The sequence below is a fragment of the Peromyscus californicus genome, unplaced genomic scaffold (genome assembly GCF_007827085.1).
Source record: "Peromyscus californicus insignis strain IS unplaced genomic scaffold, ASM782708v3 Scaffold_3__1_contigs__length_106647218, whole genome shotgun sequence".
NCBI lineage: Eukaryota > Metazoa > Chordata > Mammalia > Rodentia > Cricetidae > Peromyscus > Peromyscus californicus.
In genome coordinates this window covers 60,574,202-60,600,067 of record NW_026294551.1, presented here as the reverse complement: position 1 = coordinate 60,600,067, position 25,866 = coordinate 60,574,202, and the positions used below count along the sequence as shown (strand labels likewise).

At 40.7% G+C, this 25,866-nt stretch overlaps 1 protein-coding gene across 20 annotated transcripts in view; it reads right to left on the bottom strand.

The window, feature by feature from the left end:
- The window catches only part of Ncor1 (nuclear receptor corepressor 1), a 155,133-nt gene that overhangs the window by 125,775 nt on the left and 3,492 nt on the right, over window positions 1-25,866 (bottom strand). For all 20 annotated transcript variants that reach the window (XR_008222298.1, XM_052757109.1, XM_052757108.1 and 17 more), the window contains exons 2-3: window positions 7,323-7,500; window positions 2,961-3,115 (exon numbers count right to left, since the gene is read on the bottom strand). Coding sequence is in view for 19 of the 20 variants with exons in the window: in XM_052757109.1 (XP_052613069.1) it covers window positions 2,961-3,115; window positions 7,323-7,430 (263 nt within the window). In the remaining variant the exon portion in view is untranslated. The remainder of the gene's footprint in view (window positions 1-2,960; window positions 3,116-7,322; window positions 7,501-25,866) is intronic.

The following is a 25,866-nucleotide window of genomic DNA, read 5'->3' as shown; positions in this document are numbered from 1 at the left end:
TCACTAAACAAAAACTCCAGTGCCAAATATGGGATGCCTTTGTAGGAGATGGCCAGAGGCTCCAGAGGCCACCAAAACAATGCAAGCTCTTGCCATTTCTCTTGACCACCCACCAAAACTAGCTGGTATGACCCTACTGCTGTAGCTATACTAAACCTTGGCTACAAGGTGTAGAGAAATCAAGTTCAAACTGGACTGGAAGACTTGTCTCTGCTGGCTGGATCTCACGGTACCAGATGGTGCAATGCAGGTGAGCTGTAAGGTAAAGACACTGATAATCTAATCCAGCTTCTACATCTATACACTGTATCAACCTATCAGGCAAGATGTGCTAACTGGTGAGATGGTAGCAGGATATTACAGGGATAACAACTAAGGGAACAGAGGTCATAAGAGCCAGACAGAAGTTTAGGTAACATGGCACTAGTGTGGAAATCAGGAATGACTTAGTTCAAACAGACACCACTACAGTATGTTCAAACAACCATCAGTGAACAATAAAGGTGACTATTATACAACTCATTACGTAACCAGTTCTGGAAAGAAGCCACTTTTGTGTGATTCTCTATGAAATGTCCTTGGGACCAAGGGTGCATGCTCTTGCCTATAATAAACCATGTATCATTTGTCAGCCACTCTGTTCATCCTCTAATCTCCTAACTCCCCTCAACCCTTCATCCCCAGACCCTGAACTCTAAACCTGGCCCCATAACCAACAAACGGCTCCCTAACTGAATTTGGGACTTGCTCTACAAGAGGAATTTCATACCTAACACTATAAGTCTGGTTCAAAGCCATGACTGAAGAGGTCTTAGACCCATCAGCAGAACATAAAGTGGCCACTTAGCTGAAAACATCTCCTAAATAGCTATGCTTATACCCACAGACAAATACTTAAAGAGAGTCTTCTTCCTGCAGCAAATGAAGACAAACACAAAGGCCCAAGGCTGCACAAGACGTGAGAATAAAGACAAGACATTTATATCACCCCCTTAAAGTTTGGAGAACACCGGAGAAGGGAAGATGGAAATAATGCAATTGCCAGAGGATGAGGGAAGGGGCGGTAAAATACCATCTCCCGCCGGGTGGGGGTGGCCCACACCTTTAATCCCAGAACTCGAGAGGCAGAGAGGCAGGCGGATCTCTGTGAGTTCGAGGCCAGCCTGGTCTACAAAGCGAGTTCCAGGAAAGGTGCAAAGCTACACAGAGAAACCCTGTCTCGAAAAACCAAAAAAAAAAAAAAAAAAAAAAAAAAAAAATACCATCTCCCAAGTATGGCAAGGTCACAGCAACCACAAACTCATGGCAACAGTGTACACTGGCACTGGGTCCACAGAAGACAGGTCCTCCTAACAGTCAGGTACAGAAGGGAAAGGACTCATGCTGGCCTACAATATACTGCTGCTCTAAAGGCAACCGAGAGATTCTGGAGAGGCATAGTGTCTAGCTGCACACCCCCTGGTGAGCCCGTAGGCCCTGGAGATTCTGGAGAGGCAGAGTGTCTAGCTGCACACCCACTGGTGAGCCCGTAGGCCCTGGAGGTCAATCACACAGATGGCATTAGTAAAATTCTAAAACACAAAACCGAGTCAGACTAGTAAGTGGGGAAAGTGACCCGCAGGAAGAAGGGGCTAGCAGAACCGGGAGAGACTAGGAAAGAGGAGGGGTAACCAGAGTACAGTATACAAGGATGAAATCATGAAAGAATCAACTTCACTAATGGGCCAGGCATAGTGGCACTCAGGAGACAGGGGCAGGCGGATCTCTGTGAGATTGAGGCCAGCCTGGTCTACAGAGTGAGTTCCAAGACTACAAGGAAGACCCTGTTTCAAAACAAACAAAAAACAAAACTAGAGATATGGCTCAACAGATAAAGATGACTGCCACTAAGCCTGAAAACTTTAGTTTCATCACCAAGATCCATAAGGTAGAAGTAAAAAACTGATACCTGCCAACAAGCTGTCATCTGACTTACACATATGAACCATTACACATGGCATACTCCCATATACATAATGAAGTAAAGCAAGTAAATTTTCATTAAAAATGTAATCATATAGCCGGGCAGTGGTGGCGCACGCCTTTAATCCCAGCACTCGGGAGGCAGAGGCAGGCGGATCTCTGTGAGTTCGAGGCCAGCCTGGGCTACCAAGTGAGTTCCAGGAAAGGCGCAAAGCTACACAGAGAAACCCTGTCTCGAAAAAACAAACAAACAAAAAATGTAATCATATAATTTTTCTTTTTTCTTTTTTCTTTTCTTTTTTTTTTTTTTTAATTTTCGAGACAGGGTTTCTCTGTGTAGTTTTGGTGCCTACCCTGTATCTCACGCTGTAGACCAGGCTGGCCTAGAACTCACAGAGATCCACCTGGCTCTGCCTCCCGAGTGCTGGGGTTAAAGGCGTGTGCTACCACCACCCGGCCTCATATAATTTTTTTTAATGAAACAACAACAACAAAAAAAAAAAACAAAAAAAAACAGAGATCTGAGACAGGTGTTGCAATCAACCAACACATGGGAGACTGAAAACGAGGCTCTGGAGTTCAAGGAAAATCAATACAAGAACTCAAAACACAAACTGTGTAAAAGACCAGTTGAAGCCAGGCGGATCTCTGTGAGTTCAAGGCCAGCCTGGTCTACAGAAACAAGATCCAGCACAGGCACCAAAACTATACAAAGAAACCCTGTCTCAAAAAACCAAAAAAGCCGGGTGGTGGTGGCGCACGCCTTTAATCCCAGCACTCGGGAGGCAGAGCCAGGCGGATCTCTGTGAGTTCGAGGCCAGCCTGGGCTACCAAGTGAGTTCCAGGAGAGGCGCCAAGCTACACAGAGAAACCCTGTCTCGGGAAAAAAAAAAAAAAACCAAAAAAGACCAGTTGAAGCTTTGTTAGTAAAAAATTAAAAATAATAAATAATGTAATTCAATTAGCCCTAAGTAGGAACATAAAAGAAATCCCATTACCTGTCAGAACCTGGGTGAAATTCTGAAAGCAAGGAAGGTCGTCTTCGAAGCTGCTGCTGCTGCTGCTGCTGCTGCTGTTGCTGCTGCTGCTGCAAAAGCTGTGATGCCTGACTAACTTCAATATGAGGAGAGCGATAGTCAGGGACTGCAAATTCCTGGTAGTAAAATAATTGTAAGTTAACTGTTAACTACAAATAAGAACTCCATCATGAAGTTAAATCAAGTAATTAGGAGGAACCAATAAGTATGAAAACAAATAGCAATGACAAGTTTAATCCTTTAATGAGCCAATTTTTCACCAATATTTTAATTATTTCTAGTAAGATTTTTTTCCCCTTTATGTATATGTGAGTGCCTGTTTTATGTATGCACACACGCAGGTGGATAACCTCAGAGCCCAGAAGAAGGTGTTGGATGGAACCTCTGGAGCTGGAATTATAGATGTGGGTGTTGAAAACCCAACTCCAGTCCTTGAAAGAGCAGCACGTACTCTAACCATTGAGTCATCATTCCAATTCCTTACTTACATTTTTTTACATTTATTTAATTTATTGTGGAAGTAGGAATAGGTTGTACACATGCCATGGCATATAAGTGGAGGTCAGAGGACAACTGGAAGAAGTCATTCAGAGAATCATAACATAGGTACGAAAAACACACCCACCACGACAGGTAACAGGCAATATCCTAAGAAATAACACATCATTTCTCTGAAGTTAGAAATGACAGTCCTTTAGGTTAAAAGAACCAAGGAGAAAAGCTAAGGTAGTTTAAAATTAGTCCACAGTCGATACATTAAAAACGTTAGAGGGCTGGAAGACGGCTCGGCAGGTGGAGGTCCTGCCTGCAGCCGTAAAAACCTGTGTTCAATCCCTGGAACCCATACGGGGAAGGAGAGGATCAACTCCAGCAGGCTGTCTGACCTCCACATATGTAGTGTAGCACACATACATACACATAAAAATAAATAATGCAAATTTAATTTTTTAATGTAGGAAACCAAGGATAATGATTTACTACATGTTCCAAAACACAAACCACAGGCTTCCTAAAACAAGGATCATAAGAAGAGCACTGGCTTATCAGCAGAAATGAACAGAAGCAGACAGGCAACAGCACAGAGCAGGTTCCAAGAAAAGCTTTGACTTTGTAAGTTCTGTAGCGAGAGCATCATTCACTCAAGAACAATCAAGTTTTCACAATTTCAGAACTCTGAAAACATATCAGCCACTGACGCTCTCTTAAAGATTTGGGGGTTTTAAATTATTCAAAAATGAGTGGGAGGAAAAAAGATGACGCAACAGTACATAGCAGCCTCCAGTTTCGATCATGTACCACGGTCTAGACTGTCTCATGGGGGTTGTGGGTGGGGGTAACTTCAGAAAAATCAAATGGTAGAATCCAGCTGGACACAAGTGCATAGATCTAGAATCCCAGCACTCAACTTGGGCTACATAAGGAATTTAAAGCTACACAGTTAGATCCTGCTTCAAATAAATAGACAGACAGGCAGGCAGGCAGGCAGGCAAATGGAAAACTCATAGAAACTATTTTCAGATAGAGAGCAACAGGCTGTATAAGATGTGACCTCTGAGAGAAAATTGTTTGTAACCTTTCTGCCTAGAATCAATTTTAAAGTCTACAGCCCTGGGTATTCAAACAGGGCTCCACAATCATGGTTATTGAAGACACAGTGATAAGAGGTTTAGAGAAGTCAGAATTTCTAAAGACTTCTACAGAGGAGAGAATTACATACAAAAAGATTCTTAAACATGGATTTGGTTCCCTTAAGTCTTTGCAGAGAGTGAAAAGTCATAAGGCTGGGTTAATACTGTTTCTGATCAAAGAACAATTAGGGGAACCTACCCCTTCCAAGCCATCCTCTGACTTCCATAAGCACACAGAGACACACACGGTAATATAAACAAACAAAACAGTAACACAATGATCCAGAAAATCAGCAATCACATGCATAGCACTGGAGCAAGAATAAATAAAACTTGACACCCAATCATGATAAAAATTGTCAACCTAGGAACAGAAAGCAACTTCAGCCAAACAAGAGCATCAACAAAAAAATCCAAGTTTTTCTGCAGAGACATATAAGGATATCCATTCTCATTCCAAATCAGAACCATATTTCAAAGGAGTCCTCAGTAATACTCAACTATATATGATTGATAAATGTGCTTTGTTATTCTCCAAGATGACCATTTCATTTTGTGTCTTTTTTTTTTTTTTTTTTTTTTTTTTTTTGGTTTTTCGAGACAGGGTTTCTCTGTGTAGCTTTGCGCCTTTCCTGGAACTCACTTGGTAGCCCAGGCTGGCCTCGAACTTACAGAGATCCGCCTGCCTCTGCCTCCCGAGTGCTGGGATTAAAGGCGTGCGCCACCACCGCCCGGCTTTGTGTCTAATTTTATGTCAACTTGACACAAGCTAGAATCACTGGGAAGAAGGAACCTCAGTTGAGAAAATGCCCCACCAAACTGGCCTATGGGGCATTGTCTTAACTGATGATTGATGTGGAAGGGCTCAGCACTGTGGGCAGTGTCACCCCTGGGCAGGTAGCCCTGGGGTGTATAAAGAAGCAGGCTAAGCAAACCATGAGGAGCAAGCCCATAAGCAGCACTCCTCCATGGCTTCTGCTTCAGTTCCTGCCTCCAGGTTTCTGTCCTCACTTCCCTCAGTGATGGAGTATGACCTGAGAGTTGTTAAGATGAAATAAACTCTTTCTTCCTCACGTTGCTTATGGTCATGGTGCTTTATATTAGCAAAGAAATCCTAATTCAGATACATTTCTTCCTTTCCTTGTTTTGTTTGTTTTTGAGATAGAGTCTGGCTATGTAGTCCATACTGTCCTTGAACCTGGAATACAACTGCTTCCATTTACTGAGTTCCAGGGTTACAGGCAGATGCCACCACACCCAACATTCCTTTCGTACTTTTCTTTAAATCTCTTACATTGCTAGCTTTTGTCCAATAAGCTGGGAGCGTCACCTCATATTTCATTTTCAAAAGGTTAAGTTACAGAAACTTCCTCACCTTCCTACCATCAAATCTCTCATTGAGGTAGAGGTATCTATTCTAAAACTAAGGAGGGACCAAATTATCTAGCCAGCTTAAACCAGAGCATGAAATGTAAATAAGCTGTTATCCTAGAGACTGTCAACAATTTACTCTTTTCTGTGAATTCCTACAATCAAAATCAGAGCAACAGGGCTAGTGAGATGGCTCAGCAGATGAAGGTACTTAGAGCCAAGCCTAACAGCCCGAGATCAATCCCTGGAACCCACACGGTAGCAAGACATAACCGCCTCCAGTCCTCTGACCTGGATGCATATGCTAGAGCATGTGCACATACAAAATAAATAAATGTAAAAAAATAAGAGGGATGTTCAATCTCTGAAATCTAGCAGAAAACCACAATAAGAAGACCGATAATTAAGTGGGAGGTGGTGACACACACCTTTAATTCTAGCAGTGAGGCAGAAGCAGGAAGATCTCTGAGTTCAAGGCCAGCCTGGTCTACAGAGTAAGTTCCAAGACAGCCAGAGCAACACAGAAAAACAAAACAAAACAACAATAACAAAAAAAAGACAGATAATTAATTCTCAAACTTTGGCTCCTTGTAGATGACTGAAGGGGTGTGTGTGTGTGTGTGTGTGTGTGTGTGTGTGTATGTTAAACATATAATTTTTGAAGACATATGTATATATATAAAGTATGCACTTATGTGTGTATGTATGTATAGTTTTTTAGATGATGCCTCATTTAACTGTGGCGGGCTTCAAATTTGCTATATAGCCAAGGATGGTATTAAACTCCCATCCTCCAGCCTCTGATCCTCAAGTGCTGGAAACATAGGCATGTTCCAGCACACCTGGCTGTGAATGATTCCTGCATGATTCTTGCCATTAGACAACCAGGGCTACACAGAGAAACCCTGTCTCGAAAAACGAGAGAGAGAGAGAGAGAGAGAGAGAGAGAGAGAGAGAGAGAGAGAGAGAGAAGAAAGAAAGAAAGAAAGAAAGAAAGAAAGAAAGAAAGAAAGAAAGAAAGAAAGAGACAAATCATAATAGCCGGGCGGTGGTGAGGCACACCTTTAATTCCCAGCACTCGGGAGGCAGAGCCAGGCGGATCTCTGTGAGTTCCAGGCCAGCCTGGTCTACAGAGTGAGCTCCAGGACAGGCACCAAAACTACACGGAGAAACCCTGTGTTCAAAAAAACAAAATGAATGAATGAATGAATGAATGAATGAATGAATGAAATAACAAGTACATTCCATTACTAGCCAATAAATCTATTGCATAGGAAAGGTGAAACCACAAAGTACATAAGTATCTTGAGCTAATATGACTTACCTGCTGGTGTCTGGTGCTGGGAAAAGTATACTGGACAGAATGTGAAGGATAACGACTTTGCTCTGTGCTGAAAGCTCCTTGGTTGGGAGGGTAGCCTGAATTTGACATTATCAGTAAAGATGTCCTCACTGGGCTGTGAGATCAAGTCCAACAAACAACCATGTTTCTAGGAAACAACCTATACAAGATGGGAAAAGAGAATGAAATGTCCTTCTGATAAATGATAACTATAGCTATACATACAAAGCCACAATTGCCAGTCAAAACCCCTCATATATTTACTTAAAAAGAAGTTATTGCCGGGTGGCGGCGGCGGCGGCGGCGGCAGCGCACGCCTTTAATCCCAGCACTCGGGAGGCAGAGCCAGGTGAATCTTTGTGAGTTCGAGGCCAGCCTGGGCTACTGAGTGAGTTTCAGGAAAGGCGCAAAAGCTACACAAACAGACCCTGTCTCGAAAAACCAAAAAAAAAAAAAAAAAAATAAGTTATTAAAGCTTGATAAACAATGCATCATTTCCTCTACACAGACTACAGTGGATATACAAAGGCACTGCAGCCATCCCCTGAGACAGTGCAGAAACAGCTTTGACTTTTGCCTTTTCTTTCCAGGGTCAGTGTCCATGAGCAGCATGTGACTTTCCTTGTCCTTATTAATAAAGTTCTCCTTCACTTAATCCAGGCTAAGTAGATTTTTATTATAACCTTGGCAACAACCCAAATGTCATTCTATCAACTGATGACACAATGACAAGAGTATGAGGGGGGTTATTGTTGTTTCCTAATCATGGTAAAACATATGACACAGAAAAGTTACTATTTTAACCATTTTTAAGTAAACTGTTCAATAGCATTAAATACATTCACACTTTCATGCATGATCTGTGTATACTATTTCTATTTAACATTTCAAGTTGCCATAATAAAATTAAGAGTAAAGATAAAATGCTGTATTTTTTTGTTTTGTTTTGTTTTTTGTTTTTTCAAGACAGGGGTTCTCTGTGTAACAGTCCTGGTTGTTCTGGAACTCGCTCTGTAGACCAGGCTGGCCTTGAACTCACCGAGATCCACCTGCCTCTGCCTCCCAAGTGCTGGGATTAAAGGCGTGCACCATCACCACTCAGCCAAAATGCTGTATTTTCTACACACCTCTGTATACCTATATTGTTCTAAACCAGTGACACAGAATGACAAGGCATACTACCTTACTTGAGAGGACACAAGACAATAAGAGACAGTCAGTGGAGAGTAGAAAATACTACAATACTTATAATAAAGTGTTATAAATAAGATAATAAATAGGTGAACAGGATGGGCAGTCTAGCCAGTCTAAGGTAGAATGTCCCATGTCCTAGTTTCTAAAACAGCCCTAGTCTACATAAAAGTAATCACTCAAGCCCAAGACAAAGTAAACTTGACAAAGTCAGGAGGTTGAAGGAGATGGAGGGAGGAGCAGAGGTGAGGCTAGAAGAGGGCAGGGTAAGCAGGTGGGTTTGGCAGGTTGTCTGGAAGTTGAGAGCCCTTTCTCATCTCCCTCTCCCTCTCCCCACCCCAAATCACTCACCACCCCCCACCCCCCACCCCCACCCCCACCCCGCCCCGAGTGTGGGTGTGGGTGTGTGTCTGAAAGAGATTATTGATCACATCCATCTTTATGTGGCAATTATTTGTTCTGGAAAGTTTGCTCCAACTTTTTAAAGACTTTCTCCATTCCTAAATAATTAATAAAAGATTAGACTTCAAGTTTTAGGTTTTTTTCTTTAATATTTATCCCCACCCCATCCCCGAACCAAGGTTTCTGTGTGTAGCCCTGGCTGTCCTAGAACTCTCTCTCTGTGTAGACTAGGCCAGCCTCAAACTCACAGAGATCCACCTGCCTCTGCCTCCCCAAGTGCAAGGTGTGTGCCACCAGGCCCAGCTAACATTTATCTTCTCAAACACTCATAGTTTTCTTTTTTTCCCAACAATAGACATAACTGTGTTTTCTTCCCTCACTGATAGTTAATTCCAATAAAACACTTGATGAATAAAATGTCCTCCCTGTTACTCTTTAGCAATTAAGTGACTATCCTGGAAAAACTCACATACTGACATTCAAAAGGCATTTACCGCAGCACCACAGTAAGAAAAGTTAAAAAAACGTCAATTCCAGTTACTATCCTGTGTTATGTTCATATAATAAGGAACTGTACAGGAGGTACAGTAAGCTACAGGTACATATTTCAGAACAGATACAACTTGGCTGACATTTCTTTTTTTTTCTTTTTGGTTTTTCAAGACAGGGTTTCTCTGTGTAGCTTTGCACCTTTCCTGGAACTCATTCTGAAGACCAGGCTGGCCTCGAACTCACAGAGATCTGCCTGCCTCTGCCTCCCGAGTGCTGGGATTAAAGGCATGCACTGCCACCACCCGGCTTCTGCTGACATTTCATTGTACTGTCATATACTACAAACAAAATACTTATGGTTTATAATACTCATTCAATTTAAAAAGCATCTACTTGGGGAGAACAATTACATCTCAGGAAGGAAGGAGTACCATCTATAACACTGTTTCTTCAAAACTGAGGAACTGGCAAGATGGTTCAACAGCCAGCAGCAGCTGTGGCCCAGCATGGCAGCTGGAGTTCCATCACCAGAACCCACATGGTAAAGGGAGAGACTCTGTCTTACTTTCACAGGTGCACGACAGAACATGTTAAAAACACAAATGCTTTTTTAAAAAAGTTTTTAAAGTAGAAGCAAGTAAAATAAAATATTGATTCCTTGAACACCAACAATATGCAGACAACTATTAGTTATACTGCTCTCTGCACATTTTGTTAAATTTATTATTTCATGTGAATGGGCATTTAGCCTGAAATGCATGTATGTCGAGCACATGCAGGAGGAAGTCAGAGTGAGGTGTTGAATCCCTTGGAACTGGAGTTATGGATAGCTGTGAGCCACCACAGGAACTAAACCTGGGTCCTCTACAGCAGCAAGTAGGCAGGTGTAATGGCACAAACCTTTAATCCCAGCACTCGGGAAGCAAGGCAGGAAGATCTCTGAGTTCTGAGTTCGAGGCCAGACTGGTCTACAGAGCAAGTTCCAGGACAACCAGGGGCTTTTACACAGAGAAACCTTGTCTTGAAAAAACTTTTTTCTTTTTTCATTTATTATTACATGTGTGTGCGCGTGCATGTGCACATGTGTGCACACATACAACACAGTACAGTGGTGGTGGTGGTCAGAGAATAACTCTGTGCAGACTTCTTCTACCTTTACATGGGTTTCAGAGGTCAAACTGGAGTCCCCAGGCCCATGGAGCCAGCACTGTGCTTTATAGCTAAGTCATCTCACAGACAGCATGAGGACATTTTCACACCGAGAGAGACAAGTTTCCCTTCACTGCACTCTGTAGTTGCTTCTCTTTCAAAGCCTTTGCCTTTTGTATGTAACACATTTCCTCTTTCACTCAAGTACTAGACTCTTCTTTTCAGGTCCAATAAAAACTCTGAGCAGAGCTGGGCGGTGCTGGTGTATGCCTTTAGTCCCAGCACTCAAGAGGCAGAGGCAGGTGAATGTCTGAGTTCAAGGCCAGCCTGGTCTACAGAGTGAGTTTCAGGATAGCCAGGGCCATACAGAGAGACCCTGTCTGGAAGCAACAACAACAAAAACAAACAAACCAACCAACCCCTGGGTGAAGCCAGGCCTTATAGCACAGGTTTATAATCCCAGACACTCTGGAAGCCTATCTAGGATACAAAACAAGTTCAAGGCCAGCCTGAGCAATAATTAACAAGCCTCTGTCTCAAAGAAAAACCCTCCAGAAGAAAACATAAATATTGAATTCAAAAAAGGAGACGAGATGTCTTTCTACTAGTAGATACTCCTATCCTAGAGCACAATTACAGGTTTTGCTCCAAGAGAGCAAATAAAGTAAGAATGAGTATAATTAAGATAGGAATACTTTACAAACATGATTGAGAACTATTTTATATATACTGTGAAAAAAGACACATGTAGAAAGTATATATAAACTCCATTTGAATAACATAAAAAAATGTAAAATTTCCATGAAAAAGATTTCATACATGCATATATAGACATACATACACTAATTTGGGGGACAATAATTATATGTTAAGATTAAAAATATATACACAAATGTATGCATATATTATATGTGTATATAACACATATATATCTATTACCCCCTCCATTTAATATTTTGTGACCCTTAGCCACATTGGCTTTTGTTTTTAAGATAAGACAGGTCTCATGTAAGCCAGGACATCCCTGAACTGACTATGCACCTGAAGATGACTTGACCCTGGTCCATCTTCCCAGTGCTAGGCAGGCACTCTACCAACCAATGTTACTTCCCCAGTCCACCAGTTGTTTTCTACACTAGCTTTGTTGTTGGTGTTCTCCTCCATGCTGGGCATTAAATCCAGGGTTCTGTACCTGCTAGGCAAGGATACAGGCTTGGAGACTGATGATCAGTGAGCAAACCTGGGCCAATTTCACCTTTTTTTTGTTTTGTTTTGTTTATTTGTTTGTTTGTTTTTTCAGTCTTTACCCAATTATGCTTAAAAAATAAAGTTTTCAGAAGTGTTTTCAATCTAACTTGAAAACAACTTTGAGAAAAAACTTTACAAAATCAACTTAGAGCATGTCTAGCTGTTTCCTCTGCCTGCTTCCTCCAAGACCCAAGGCATGCAAGCAGCAAATGTGAGGGTGGGAGGTTGAGATCAACCCGACTAACAGATTGTATAGATCCAAAGAATGGAATTTAGCAACTCTTCCAGTATCAATCATCAGTGGCAACAGGAGACACTGATGCTCTCTACCATATTTTAAGTAGCTTAAGTAGCAATCGAGAACTTACTCATGTCTTGGCCACTTGGCTAATACCAAATACCACCCAGCTTGACATGAATTTCTGACCTGTTAGGCCACTGTTAGAAAAATAATTGGAGCGCCGGGCGGTGGTGGCGCACACCTTTAATCCCAGCACTCGGGAGGCAGAGCCAGGCGGATCTCTGTGAGTTCGAGGCCAGCCTGGGCTACCAAGTGAGTTCCAGGAAAGGCGCAAAGCTACACAGAGAAACCCTGTCTCGAAAAACCAAAAAAAAAAAAAAAAAAAAAAAAAAAAAAAAAATAATTGGAATGAACATGGCTAACATTTTTCCTTTTGCCTTTTTGTTATTTATAGAAATATATATATCATTGGGCATGGTGGCACAAGTCTTTAATCCTAGCACTTGGGAGACAGAGGCAGGTGGATCTCTGTGAGTTCAAGGCCAGCCTGGTCTACAGAGTGAGTTCCAGGACAGCCAGGTTTATATAAAGAAACGCTTTATATGAAATATAAAGGAGAGAGAGAGAGAGAGAGAGAGAGAGAGAGAGAGAGAGAGAGAGAGAGAAATACAAAACCATGTGATAATCCAGGTGTAGCGCTGCATGCCTATAATCTCAGCCTTTGGGGAGGATAAGGCAAGAGGATTAGGAGTTCCAGGCCAGCCTGAGATATGTACAAAGACCCTATGACAAAGAACAACTAAAAGCAAAAGTAGAAATGAAAGGAATCCATGTGGTATAAGGGGGGTTTTGTTTTGCTGTTTTAATTTACAGTCTAATGGTCACCATTTGTCACCTACATTTAATATCACTATAAATTGACTGATTCGTTTTAATCTTTTGTCAATAATACTTCAGAGTGTCCTAGATTTTGAGGAATAATTTTAGTCAAGTTTGACATCTGTGGTGGTTTGAATAGGTATGACCCACATAGACTCATGTGTTTGAATGCTTGGCCCATAGGGAGTGGCACTATTAGGAGGTGTGGCCTTGTTGGAGGAAGTGTGTCACTGTGGGGGCAGGCTCTGAGGTCTCAGATGTTCAAGCTAAGGCCAGTACAGTCTCTCCTGCTACTGCCTGTGGATCAAGATGTAGAACTCAGCTCCTTCTACCTGCAAGCTGCCATGTCCTGCCATGATGATAATGGACTAAACCTCTGAAACTATAGCTAGTCCCAATTAAATGTTTTCCTTTATAAGAGTTGCCATGGAACCAGGCGGTGGCACAGGACTTTAATCCCAGCACTCGGGAGGCAGAGCCAGGCGGATCTCTGTGAGTTCGAGGCCAGTCTGGTCTACAGAGTAAGATGCAAGACAGGCACCAAAACTACACAGAGAAACCCTGTCTCAAAACACCAAAAAAAAGGAAAAAAAAAAAAAAAAAGAGTTGCCATGGACATGGTATCTCTTCACAGCAATAGAAACCCAAACTAAGACAATTATCTCAGAAATAAAATAACCCACCCCAACATAACCAAAGTAGCTAAGTAACAGGACTACCCCTTAAAGGCATACAAATTTGTGGGTTACAGCAGCCTATTCCAATTTTATTTAACTGCAGCCTGGAGGTTTTTATAAATCCCCCATCCTGAAAACTCATCCATAACACAAAACAGCAAGTGTTCAGACCTTCTGTTTCCTAACTAGTGAACTTCTCTCAAACATCTCATCCAGAAGTCAAAGATACAAAAGCAAAATCTCTGATTCAGTAAGAATGTGCCAATCTGGAGTCTCTCTTTTCAGGTCCTCTAACAGTCCATCTTCCCTCTACTACTCAGTCCAGTCCTGGAGCATCAAGACACCTCTACAAAATACATACCTTGCAGTTCAAAACCAATTGAAATGAAAAATTCCATTTAAAGCTAGAGCTAAAAGGAAATATGGCACTTTTAATGCCAATGTCAAACTATAAATTCAGTTCTTTTTTAAATTATTTTTACATTTATTTACTGTACATGAATGTATGTGTCTGTGTCTGTGGGTGGGTGCATGGCAGAGGACAGTGTGTGGGAGTAGTTTCTCTCTTTCCATCATTAGGCTGTCAAGCCTAATGGCAAATGCCCTGACTACTGAGGTATCCCATGGGCTGTAATTCAGTTCTTGGGACAAAACCCAATAACTCAGCATGCTCGACTCATGAAATGTAAAAGTTTTGTGAAGTCTTTAAGAAACCTGATCAAGCCAGGTGTCAGGGTGCACCCCTGTAGTCCCAGCAGTCAGAAGGTGGAGACAGGAAGATCACAAGTTCAGGGTAAGTCTTTGTTGTCACAGCACCTCTGAGGCCAACCTGGGCTACATGAGACCCTGTCTCCAAAATTAAAAGGGAAAGTTAAAAAGAAACCAAGATTTTATAAGCAACTAACTCATATAAATTTCAACACACACAATGCTTTAGGATGAAAATGTTAAAACTAGATGTCACTGTTATGAGAAGAGCACACCTTGTCTGAATGCCACAGAGCAATAAAACCAAACTCTAATATCCTACAAGCAGATAATCAAACAAATAAACATGGCAAAATGAGCCAGGCATGGTACTGGATGCCTTTAATTCAAGCACTCAGGAGATAGAGTTGGGCAGCTCTCTATGAGTTTGAGGCTAGCCTGGTCTACATAGTGAATACAGGACAGCCAGGGCTACATAGTGAGACCCTGCATCAAAATAAAAAGGCAAACAAAAACAGAAGAAAAAAATGGCAAAATGAAATTGGTCTGCTTAGATATCTGTTTGAATCTTCTCATATAACACACACACCCTGAAAACAAAAGTTCAAATACAATCTGCCAAAAAGAAAAGATTAATACTCCTCTTACCAGGAACTCCTGGCTTTTAGCTTATATCCTTTGCACAACCAAAATGTACTTAGACAGGTTTTCAAGGTGGCCTACACTATCTTGGAAAATATCTAAAAATGTACTTCTCTGTGGCAAGTCTGCAGATGACTCTTCAGATAAGAGTGACTGTACCAAGGGTTACAGTGGAAATGAAGACCATATTTCACCAATGTGGAAAAAAGATCCTACAAAGTATGCAGGTCTATCTTTAACTTTTTAGATTATTCTATTTTATGTGTATGAGTGTTTTGTCTACATGTATGAATGCACAGCACATGAATGTCTGGTACCTGTGGAGGTCAGAAAAAGGCATCGGATCCCCTGGAAACTGAGCTACAGATGGTTATGATCCACTATGTGGGTGCTGGGAATCAAACCCAGGTCCTTGCAAGAGCAACAAGTACTCTTAACTGCTAAGCCATCTTGCCAGCCTCTAGAGTTCAACTTTTAACTGGTAAAATAATAAAACCTGATTTAAATAAAATTATATATATATATACATATACATACACACACACACACACACACACACACACACACACACACACACACACACACACACATAAATATATATGTGCAATAGAGTAGAAGAATGTCCTCTGTGGTATGGTAAGACAAAAAACTACGCAAACTATTAGAATTTTACTGATTCTCAGAATGGCCCAAGACTCTAGTCTAACCTCAAAAGAATGTTTAGGCAAGCTAAATAAAGACCGGTTTCAAACTAACTAAAACTCTCCAGACTGGGACTGGTTTAAAGAAAGCCCACATCTGGAAGTCTGGATTCCAGAAGAGAACAGAAACTAGAAATCATCTAAGCAAATTCTGTAATTCATAAAATACTAAAATTTTCCCTTATAATATAAAGCATTGTTAAAAGAAAAGTCATACATGGCATACCCTTTTATGACAGTATAATGTCTTACTTAGAAGACATAAATGGGGCTGGCTAGATGGTTTGGCAGTACATGCTACTAAGTCTGGTGTCTTAAGTTATATCTAGGGACAAGCATGACGAAAGGAGAAAACAGTCTCCCAAAAGCTGTCCTATGAACTCAACAACCTGTGCTGAGGCATGCACAGACCCATGCATACATACACAAACATATAAGTAAATAAATATTTCTTTCAAAAACAAAACACTGAGGGATAGAGAGATGGCTCAGCAATTAGAGCATTTACTGTTCTTACAGAGGACCAGGGTTCTGTTCCAACACCCAAATGGAGGATCACAAACACTTGTAATTCCAGTTCCCAGAGGATTTAATGACTCTTCTGACCTCTGTGGGCAGGCACACACACATAACACACAAAATTAAATAAATAAACAGATAGATAAAATAAATAAATAAACAGCAGATCGATGAATGGAAGCTAAAAAGAAAATCAAGTTAAATTACCCTAGCCTCCAGAAAGTATAATACTAAAAGAAAAACTTTAATAAGGATACTAATTGGTGGACTTGCAGTAAGCATTCAAAAAAGAATTCATAAGTAAAAGAGAAACAGAGCTAGCTCCTTTATTCATAAAGTGAAAAGCAAGATTCCCAAGACAGTAGCACTAAATAGTAACTATAAAACTGACCACTTTGTGGTGTGGATATATTACATTGAGCTAGTCCTCTGAAACTAACAAACAAACAAAAAACCAATTAATGATAAGAACAGAAGAGCTAGGCTGAGGTAGCACATACCTTCAGTCCCATTACAGGCAAGAGAACTCACTCATCTCTGTGAGTTCAATGCCAGCCTGGTCTACTTAGAAAGTTCCAGCCCAACCAAGACTGCAAAATGAGGCCTTGTTAAAACAAACCACAACAACGAAATATAAATAAAAATTTAAGTATAACCTTAGTAGAGAAAAAAAGAACAAAAGAAATGTCAAAACTGAACAGATGACTACATGCTATTTCTATCCTTGAGAAACACAAAAAAGGATTCTGTATTAAGATCAGGATTTAGGGGCTGAAGAGATGGCTCAGCAGTTAAGAATACTCGCTGCTCTTCCAGAGGACCCAGGTTCAAATTCCCAGCACTCATATGGCAGCTTACAACTCTCTGCAACTCCAGTTCAAGGGTAATCCAACACCCTCGTACAGTCATACATGCAAGCAAAAGACCAATGCACATAATTTTTTAAATATTTATAATAATATATATATATATATATATACATTATTAAAAAACAACAACAGGATTTAACTTCCAGTGCTGAGGTAAACTAACAGACAATATCTAAGGAGAAGAAAGGGTTGCCTTTAAAAAATATATATTTATTATATACTACAGTGTACTAAGGCTTTGGGTTCATGAACTCATCTCCATATTCTGATTATACTATTACAACTGAAGTTGTAATTTCCAAGTCAGAGACTTCATAGGTAGCTTATGTTGTTTGACCTCCCATTTCTTTTACTCCACCAATAAAGACAAACACAAGTCACTACGAAAGCTAAGACTATATAAACTAAGGTATATAACAAAATAAAGCAGAGGGTGGGAGGCATTTTACTTTAAATGGCATTTACTTAGTTCGACAGGGAGAAAACAAAACCAAATCATCAGACATCTGTGAGGGTACAGACTACTATGTTCTGTTCCCACGGCCACAGAAGCAAATAACAGGACTCAATTCTCAGTAACATTCCAGCAGTAAGAGCCAACCTTCAGCCTTCCACGTATACTTGAATGCCTCCCAGGCCTCTCCATCACAACTTCCACCCTCCTAATCTCTTGCTATTTTTAAAAAAAAAAAAAAAAAGGTTGGGGATTTAGCTCAGTGGTAGGGCGCTTGCCTAGCAAGCGCAGGGCCCTGGGTTCGATCCTCAGCTCAAAAAAAAAAAAATCTTATAACTGGACTTCCTACTTCAATCCTTTCTCCAACCAAAACTCAGATTATTCAAAAAAGAAAATTGAGTCAGAACGTATCATTCTTCTAACTTAAGTTTCCTCAATGCTTTCTACAAACTACAAATAAAATCCAAACTACTTTGTGAAGTATTACTTGATTAGGCAACTACTCAGTCCAAACAAGCCCAGCTTGCTCTCCATTTCTCACTGAGCTGCTGAGTCCTACCTAGTCTTAGGCCTTGGTCCTTCTTTACACTTCTGGGGAATGTTTGTCCTAGATCATTCATTCATTCATATAACTGACTCACTCCTTGACTCAAATCAGCTGCAGCCACCTCCTACAACTTTTCCTATCACCCTACAGGGTCAGCTCTTATCAATTACTCTCACTCAGAGTGCTTTCTGTGTTGTTCTGTCATTATCTGAAACGGATGAGTTTAAATTCTTATCCTCACGACAATTAAAATTCCCCTAATTCCCTAATACACTTTGGAATAAGAAATAAATATGGAAGTATAGGACTTATTTGGCCAGGCGGTGGTGGCGCACGCCTTTAATCCCAGCACTCAGGAGGCAGAGGCAGGTGGGTCTCTGTGAGTTCGAGGCCAGTCTGGTCTACAGAGTGAGTTCCAGGACAGCCAATACTGTTATACAGAGAAAGCCTGTCTCGAAAAATAAAAAATAATAAATAAAAAAGTAAAGTTCATCCAAAGAATTCATGGACCAGAATAATCAAAGTCTGAAGTAAACACAATAAGGAACTAGTGACTAACCTTCCCAGTACTAAAAATCATAAAGCAATAGTAATGCAAAGGAAACTGTAATATACAAATTGAAAAAACAATTGGACAAATAAAAAAGTCTCAAACATACTTAGTAAGTAAATAGATTCAGTAAATTATATATAATACTTGCAATTCTAACCAACATTGAGCAAAAGAAAACAGATCATTCAATAAATTATGTTAGACCCTAAATTAACCTGTAAGCCCCACCTGCCCAAAGTCCAGGCAACTTCCTGGGATTCTGGGAGTTGTAGTTCTTGGAAAAATAACAAAAAAGCCTCATGGGAAAGTATGGTGGCCTATGGGTTTCGTCCATATAAGCACGGCCAACACATGTCTGGGGGCCACAAAGCTAGAAAGTTTCCAGATGGTGATCCTGACCAAATTCCATCTTGGTCAGTATTTTAAATTTTAATAAAAGCTTGCTTAAATTTGGCTGAAATGGTAGAACTGGTTTTTCTGGTAAATTTCAGGATTAACAATTGACTGTTTAGGGAGAAAAAACACAGTTACATATATTCCCTCAAATGTATTTCTATTTCACTTCCTATAACAGAAAAAAAAAATTCAACATCAAATAATTACAAGTTTAAAAAAGGAAAAAGAACAGGAAATCAAGCTGTGGGGGGCGCATGCCTTTAAATCTCAGCACTCAGGAGGCATAGGTAAATGGAGTTTAAAAAGGCCAGCCTGATCTACATTTACAGAGTGAGTTCCAGGACAGCCAGGGCTACAAAAAGAAACCCTGTCTCAAAAAAGAAAAAAGGAAACTATAAAAATATCCAATTAAAATGTATCTTTTGCCGGGCGGTGGTGGCGCACGCCTTTAATCCCAGCACTCGGGAGGCAGAGCCAGGCGGATCTCTGTGAGTTCGAGGCCAGCCTGGGCTACCAAGTGAGTCCCAGGAAAGGCGCAAAGCTACACAGAGAAACCCTGTCTCGAAAAACCAAAAAAAAAAAAAAAAAAAAAAATGTATCTTTTAAAATATCCAATTAAAATCTGTCTTTTAAAGATACAAAAAAATATGCAGTAAAAATTTTCCTCTCCCTCAAACTCTCCTTTCTTGTGGAGGTTTCCATTTGTTTGTTTTGACATAGGGTCTCACACAGTTCATGCTGGCCTCAAGCTTACTTGAAGCCAACACTGTTCTTGAATTCCTAGTCTGCCTCTTCTCCCTAGAGCTGGGCTGTGGGCCTGAGTCACCATACACTGCTTGGTAGTTTCCTACAGTAGAAATAGAACTCTATGCATTTTCAATTCTTCCTTTGCCCTCAGATGTGTGAACACTGACATTTGACATAACCATGCGTATTTTAGGCCTTTACTGTAAGAAAGAACAAGTTTTGTTAATGTTTCACTTACTTTCTTTAAAAACTATAAAATATATAATTTTTATGTGTATGAGTATTTTTGCCTAAATGTATGTCTATGTCTGTCCATACAGTACATGCATGCCTGGTGCCCATTTAATCCAGAAAAGAGCACTGGATCCTCTAGAACTGGAGTTACAGACAGTTGTGAGCTGCCATATGGGTGCTGGGAACTACACTAGGGTTCTCTGGAAGAACAGCTAGTGCTCCTAACCACTGAGCCATCTCTCCAGCCCCAACCCACCCCTTCTTCTTGAGGCAGGGTCTCCCAGTCTAGGTTGGTGTGAATCACATGTCAATCCTCCTCCCTTGGACACCCCACCAGCTTCATTCCAAATATGCCAAAAGCAATATAGATGGACAGACATGGTAGCTTACACCTGTAGTCTCAGGATCAATACCAAGTAAGAGGCCTGATTGGGCGACTTAGTTCCAGGCCAGCTTGGGCTACAGAATGAGACACACACACACACACACACACACACACACACACACACACACCACATACGAATGCACGCACTACAGGGCCTCTGTGATGGCTCAGCAAATAAGGTGCTTGCTGTTACAAGCCTGAAGACCTGAGTTCAATATCTGAACACACATACAAGTGGAAGGCAAGAACTGACTCCCAAAATTGTCCTCTGACCTCCACATATGCACCATGGCATGTTCACTCATCCATACACATCAAACACATACACACAAAAATAAAAAGTATTTTAAAGTAATGCAAAATTACATATCTTTGAATAGGAGTTCAAAGACATGATTATTATTACTTCAAACATGTTCAAAATTATGTTATCAATGTTATTGCCAAGGGGAATAAACTGCCTAAAAACATATTGTTCTGAATCTGAACTGGTATGAGAGCAAAAATGTCAACAAAACAGTCTGGCAGTTATACAAATGCATGAGGAAAAGGGCAGTGCACAATCATAATGATGACCTCATAACAATTTCAGAGCCTAACCTGGCTATTATGGTGTGTGCCTTAAGTCCCAGCTATTCATGTTGAGAAAGGATTATTTTAACTCAGAAGTCAAGGTCAGCCTGGGCAACACAGAAAAGCCTTGTCTCAAAAAAAAGATCCACAATATATTCTAAAGCTGAGGTTAGGTGGTAGTGTTGTATTTTTAAAACAGTGGGAAGGAGTCACACCATACAACAGGGCTCCCGTGGGAGGCTTATTGAAGGGAGGGGAGAAATGGAGAGAAAGGGGCAGAGACCGGTCCCTGGGGACCAAAGGAAAGGAAGAGAAAGAGAAAGAGACAGAAATGGGAGTTGGGCAAGGCAAATGCACACAGCGGTGCTCCTAGTGGCTGCAGTTGAGGACATATCCTGTCAGGACCCTAAGGGCAGGCCAGTATAGATGCCTAAATGCTAACAGGTAGATGAGTGGTACAGCACTTGCCTACTGTGAGCAAGGTCCTGGGTTCCATTCCTATACTGCCAAACTGCAAATACACAAGCAGAAGAAGGAATCAAAATAGTTTGGTTGCCTTGACTTTTTCCTTTGTTTCAGACTAACCTACCTAGATTTACTTCCATATTACATTATAGTCCTATAAACCAAGCACTCCAAATTTCTAATTCATATACTTTTCCTAACACTAAAATTACTCCCCAACTTCCTTCCCTGCATACCTATTAAAACATTCTTGCATCTGACATTACCTAGAACAAAAAATGCTATCATGGAAAAACCAATCTCCATTTTTACTTTCCCATCCTCACAAAAATCCCAATAAAGTGGCAGGAATTTTTCCCCCAGAAAGAAATGCTTTGATAATTCACTGCTATTTCAATGACATGAGTACACGTCTATTTGTTTTTGTTTTCAAGACAGGGTTTCTCTGTGTAGCTTTGGCCCCTGTCCTGGATCTCACTCTGTAGATCAGGCTGACCTTGAACTCAGAGATCCACCTGGCTCTGCCTCTGCCTCCCGAGTGCTGGGATTAAAGACGTGCACCACCACTGCCCGGCTTACACTTCTATTTTTTAATCTTCAAAAACTATTCAACACCAATTGCCATGTATTGTGTGAGACATCTTCTACAGCAAACACACTAAAGCTAGCTCATAGGCTCTTATTTCTTTTTTTTTTTTTTTTAGATTTTTAATAAATCACCACATAAGCGGGTCACTGATCAATCGGGGCTGCAGGACAAGGACTGGGGAGCCTTGTTTCTCCTGACAGCCAGGCTCTTATTTCTTAGATACTCAACAAACTACTCCAGGGATGAGGTAAGGAAGAAGAATTCTTTTTTTTTTTAATAATACAACTTTTTTTAATGATTTATTTTTATGTGCATTGGTGTTTTGCCTGCATGTATGTCTGTGTGAGGGTGTCGGATCCCCTGGAACTAGAGTTACAGACAGTTGTGAGCTGCCATGTGGGTGCTAGAAATTGAACCCAGGCCAGGCGGTGGTGGCACACGCCTTTAATCCCAGCACTCGGGAGGCAGAGCCAGGCGGATCTCTGTGAGTTCGAGGCCAGCCTGGGCTACCAAGTGAGTTCCAGGAGAGGCGCAAAGCTACACAGAGAAACCCTGTCTCAAAAAACCAAAAAAAAAAAAAGAAATTGAACCCAGGTCCTCTGGAAGAGCAGCCAGTATTCTTAACCACTGAGCCATCTCTCAAGGCCCAAGGAAGAATTCTTTTAAAACTCAGATGTACATAGGCCTACAGGGTCTTAAAGTTTAAAGGAGACAAAATAGACATGCACTTCAGTATTCATATTATGAATCCATCAGCAACTTCCACTCCAGGCATGGAAGCTCCTGCCTGCAATCCCAGCACCACATTCTCAAAAAGAGCCTGAGTCAAATCCAACCTCTCAGGACTCTATCTCAAAAACAAACAAACCCAGTAACAAAAAAAAAAAATAAAATAAAAATAAAAATAAAAAATAATCTCCACAACAAAAACATACACTTTTAGAGAAAAGGAAACAGGAGGGAGACCTCCTGATTGAAGTGTTACATCATCAAATCCCTGAAAAACACAATTCATGTAGTAGGGTTTGAGGGAGTAAGGTAGGACAAGAACAATCCACAAAAGAGGTCAGTTTAAGGAGGAAAAATACACCTCTTTTTTCTTTTCAGGGGTGGGGTGTGGGAGGAGACTGAGACAGGGTCTTGATAAATAGTCCTGTCTGACCTAGAACTCACTATATGAAACAGACTACCTTGAATTTGCTGTGATCCTCCTGTCTCTGCCTCCAAAGGATTACAGGGGTCGGCACCACATCCAATCTGAAAAAAACTCATAATGAAATGCAAAAATAGGTAGACTTAATAGCTCATATGTTATAAATGAGCAAATATGCCATGCTTCAGTATTTATGTAAAGACTATGAACTTAAAGAGAGTAACGCACCAAGGCATGGTGGTGCACACCTTTGATCTTGGCACTCCGGAGGCAAAGGCAGGAGGATCTCTATGGGCGAGGCCAGCCTGGTCTACATGGTGAACTCCATGATAGCCAGGACTATACAGAGGGAACCTGTCTCAAAAAAAAGAAAGGGGCACTGGTGGGGGTGGGGAGAGAATAATACAGCTTTTCCTTTAAAATAAATTTTATGGCATGAGTATTTGTAGAAAATTAATATTGCAGTGCTAGGGATACAGCTTAGTGGAAGGACACTTGCCAACATGCTCAAAAAGGCCCTTTCCAACAGCACTGGGATGGAGTGGATGAGAAACAACAGGCAACAAACTAATCACGAATGGGCTTCTCACTGTAAAAATCAAGATGGGCCTGGTGCCACATGCCTGTAATTCCTGCAAAAGGATTCAAAGATTGAACCCAGCCTGATCAGCAAGATCCAGCTTTAAAAAATTTTAATGGGAGCTGGAGAGATGGCTCTGTAGTTAAGAGCACTTGCTGCTCTTCCACACGACCCAGGTTTAATTCCCAAAACCCACATGGCAGCTCACAGCCATCTGTAACTCCAGATCCAATGAATGGCTTCCTCTGGTCTCCTCTGGGCACCAGACCAGGCATGCATGTGGTACACAGACATACATGCAGGCAAAACACTACACACATAAAATTAAAATTTTAAAATAAATAAAAATTTCACCAGGTGATGGTATCTCACACCTTTAATCCCAGCACTCAGGAAGCAGAGACAGGAGGATTTCTGTGAGTTTGAGGCTATCCTATGCTACAGAGTGAGTTCCAGGACAGTCAGGGCTACACAGTGAAACCGTCTCAAAAAACAAAATAAAATAAAACAAAATGTTCATCAGAACATAGAAAAACTTAAGCAAACTAAGTAATTCCCAGCAACAACCATTTCAATACCATTTTCTTTAAATTGTATATTCATTACAGAAATGTAATGTTATGAAGTATTTTACATTCAGTAACTACACTGAACATATGAAGTGATCTCCCATTTTCCAGCCAACTCAAATTTTGTTTTAAGTAAGAATCGATCATCAAAGCAAACTGCTCCCCAGATAATATGGGGTGTGTGTGTGTGTGTGTGTGTGTGTGTGTGGTGTGTGTATATATATATATATATATATATATACACACACCACACACAAGATGTCAGAAATGTGGCTTTTGCTTCTGCCCAATAGCAACAATTTCGGCAGATCACTTCATTCTCAGTTATTCATGCTTTTGAAATATTCAAATATAAAACAAGACTAGATCTATATAGGGATGTTTGTTCTAGAATTCTATAAATTGTAAGCAATTTATTTTAACCAATTTAAATTATTTTTGAGAGCACAACTAAATGAAAGTTAACAGCAGTACAGAATTAAACTGAACACTACACAGACACACGTATGTGTGTTGTTATGTCTCTGACTTTCCAATTCAAGTGGGTGGATGGGACAGGTTGTATCTGAAGACTATCCAAGTAACTGTTTGACCACAGGACCTCCTGGGTTGGCAAAAATGGCTAAAGGATAGAATGGGGGGGGGGGGGAACAAGACCACAAAAATATCAAAATAAAAAACAGATGATCCACATAGTTACTACTACACTGCAGTGGTTTTTCAACATTCCTAAGGAGGTCTGATAGAGAAAGAACTGTCCTCTTAACCATCAAAATTATTTTTGTATCCTCAAACACAAGAACAAAATATCAATCACACTTACACTGACAACTTAGTTACCTGTGCTTATAATTCATTTAAATTGAAAAATTATTTAAATTAAAAGCTATTATTTATGCCTTTATAGCATTTAAGGTAAGTGCTTCATACTGGATAAACAAGTGAATGACTGAAAATATACAAGTCTCTGATCTTAAATATGTCTGTTCTTAGTAAATTCTGATCACCCTTTTTTTACTTACTTTTACATCATACTCTAATAAAATACAATAAGTGAACTAAAAGGACAGATGAGGCCAGGTGCTATGGCACCCACCAGCTACTTGGGAAGCGGTGACATAAAATTCACTTGCGTTCAGTTCTAGGAGGCCAGCCTGGGCAGCACATACCATCTCAAGACAAACAGGTAACAGAGCTGGTGAGATGGCTTAGCAGGTAAAGGCACTTGCAATCAAGGCTGCCAACCAGATGCTAGAACCAAATCCTAAAAGCTGTCCTCAGACCGCCCCACACATGCCAGGGGCATGCACACATTCACACTCACAATAAATAAATGTACTTTTTAATAAGTAAAACAGAACAGATGAAGGTAACAAAATAAGTAAGAACAGTACCACTTCCAGGTACCAATAAAAATACAAAATTACACCTAAGAGATTAAAAATGAGTAATAAAATACAAACACAGGGAGGGGGAACCTAAATAACAAATAGCCTGATATTCACCTAAATAAATCCCTGGCCTATCCAAAGGCTTTTGCTCTCCAAAACAAATGACAATGGC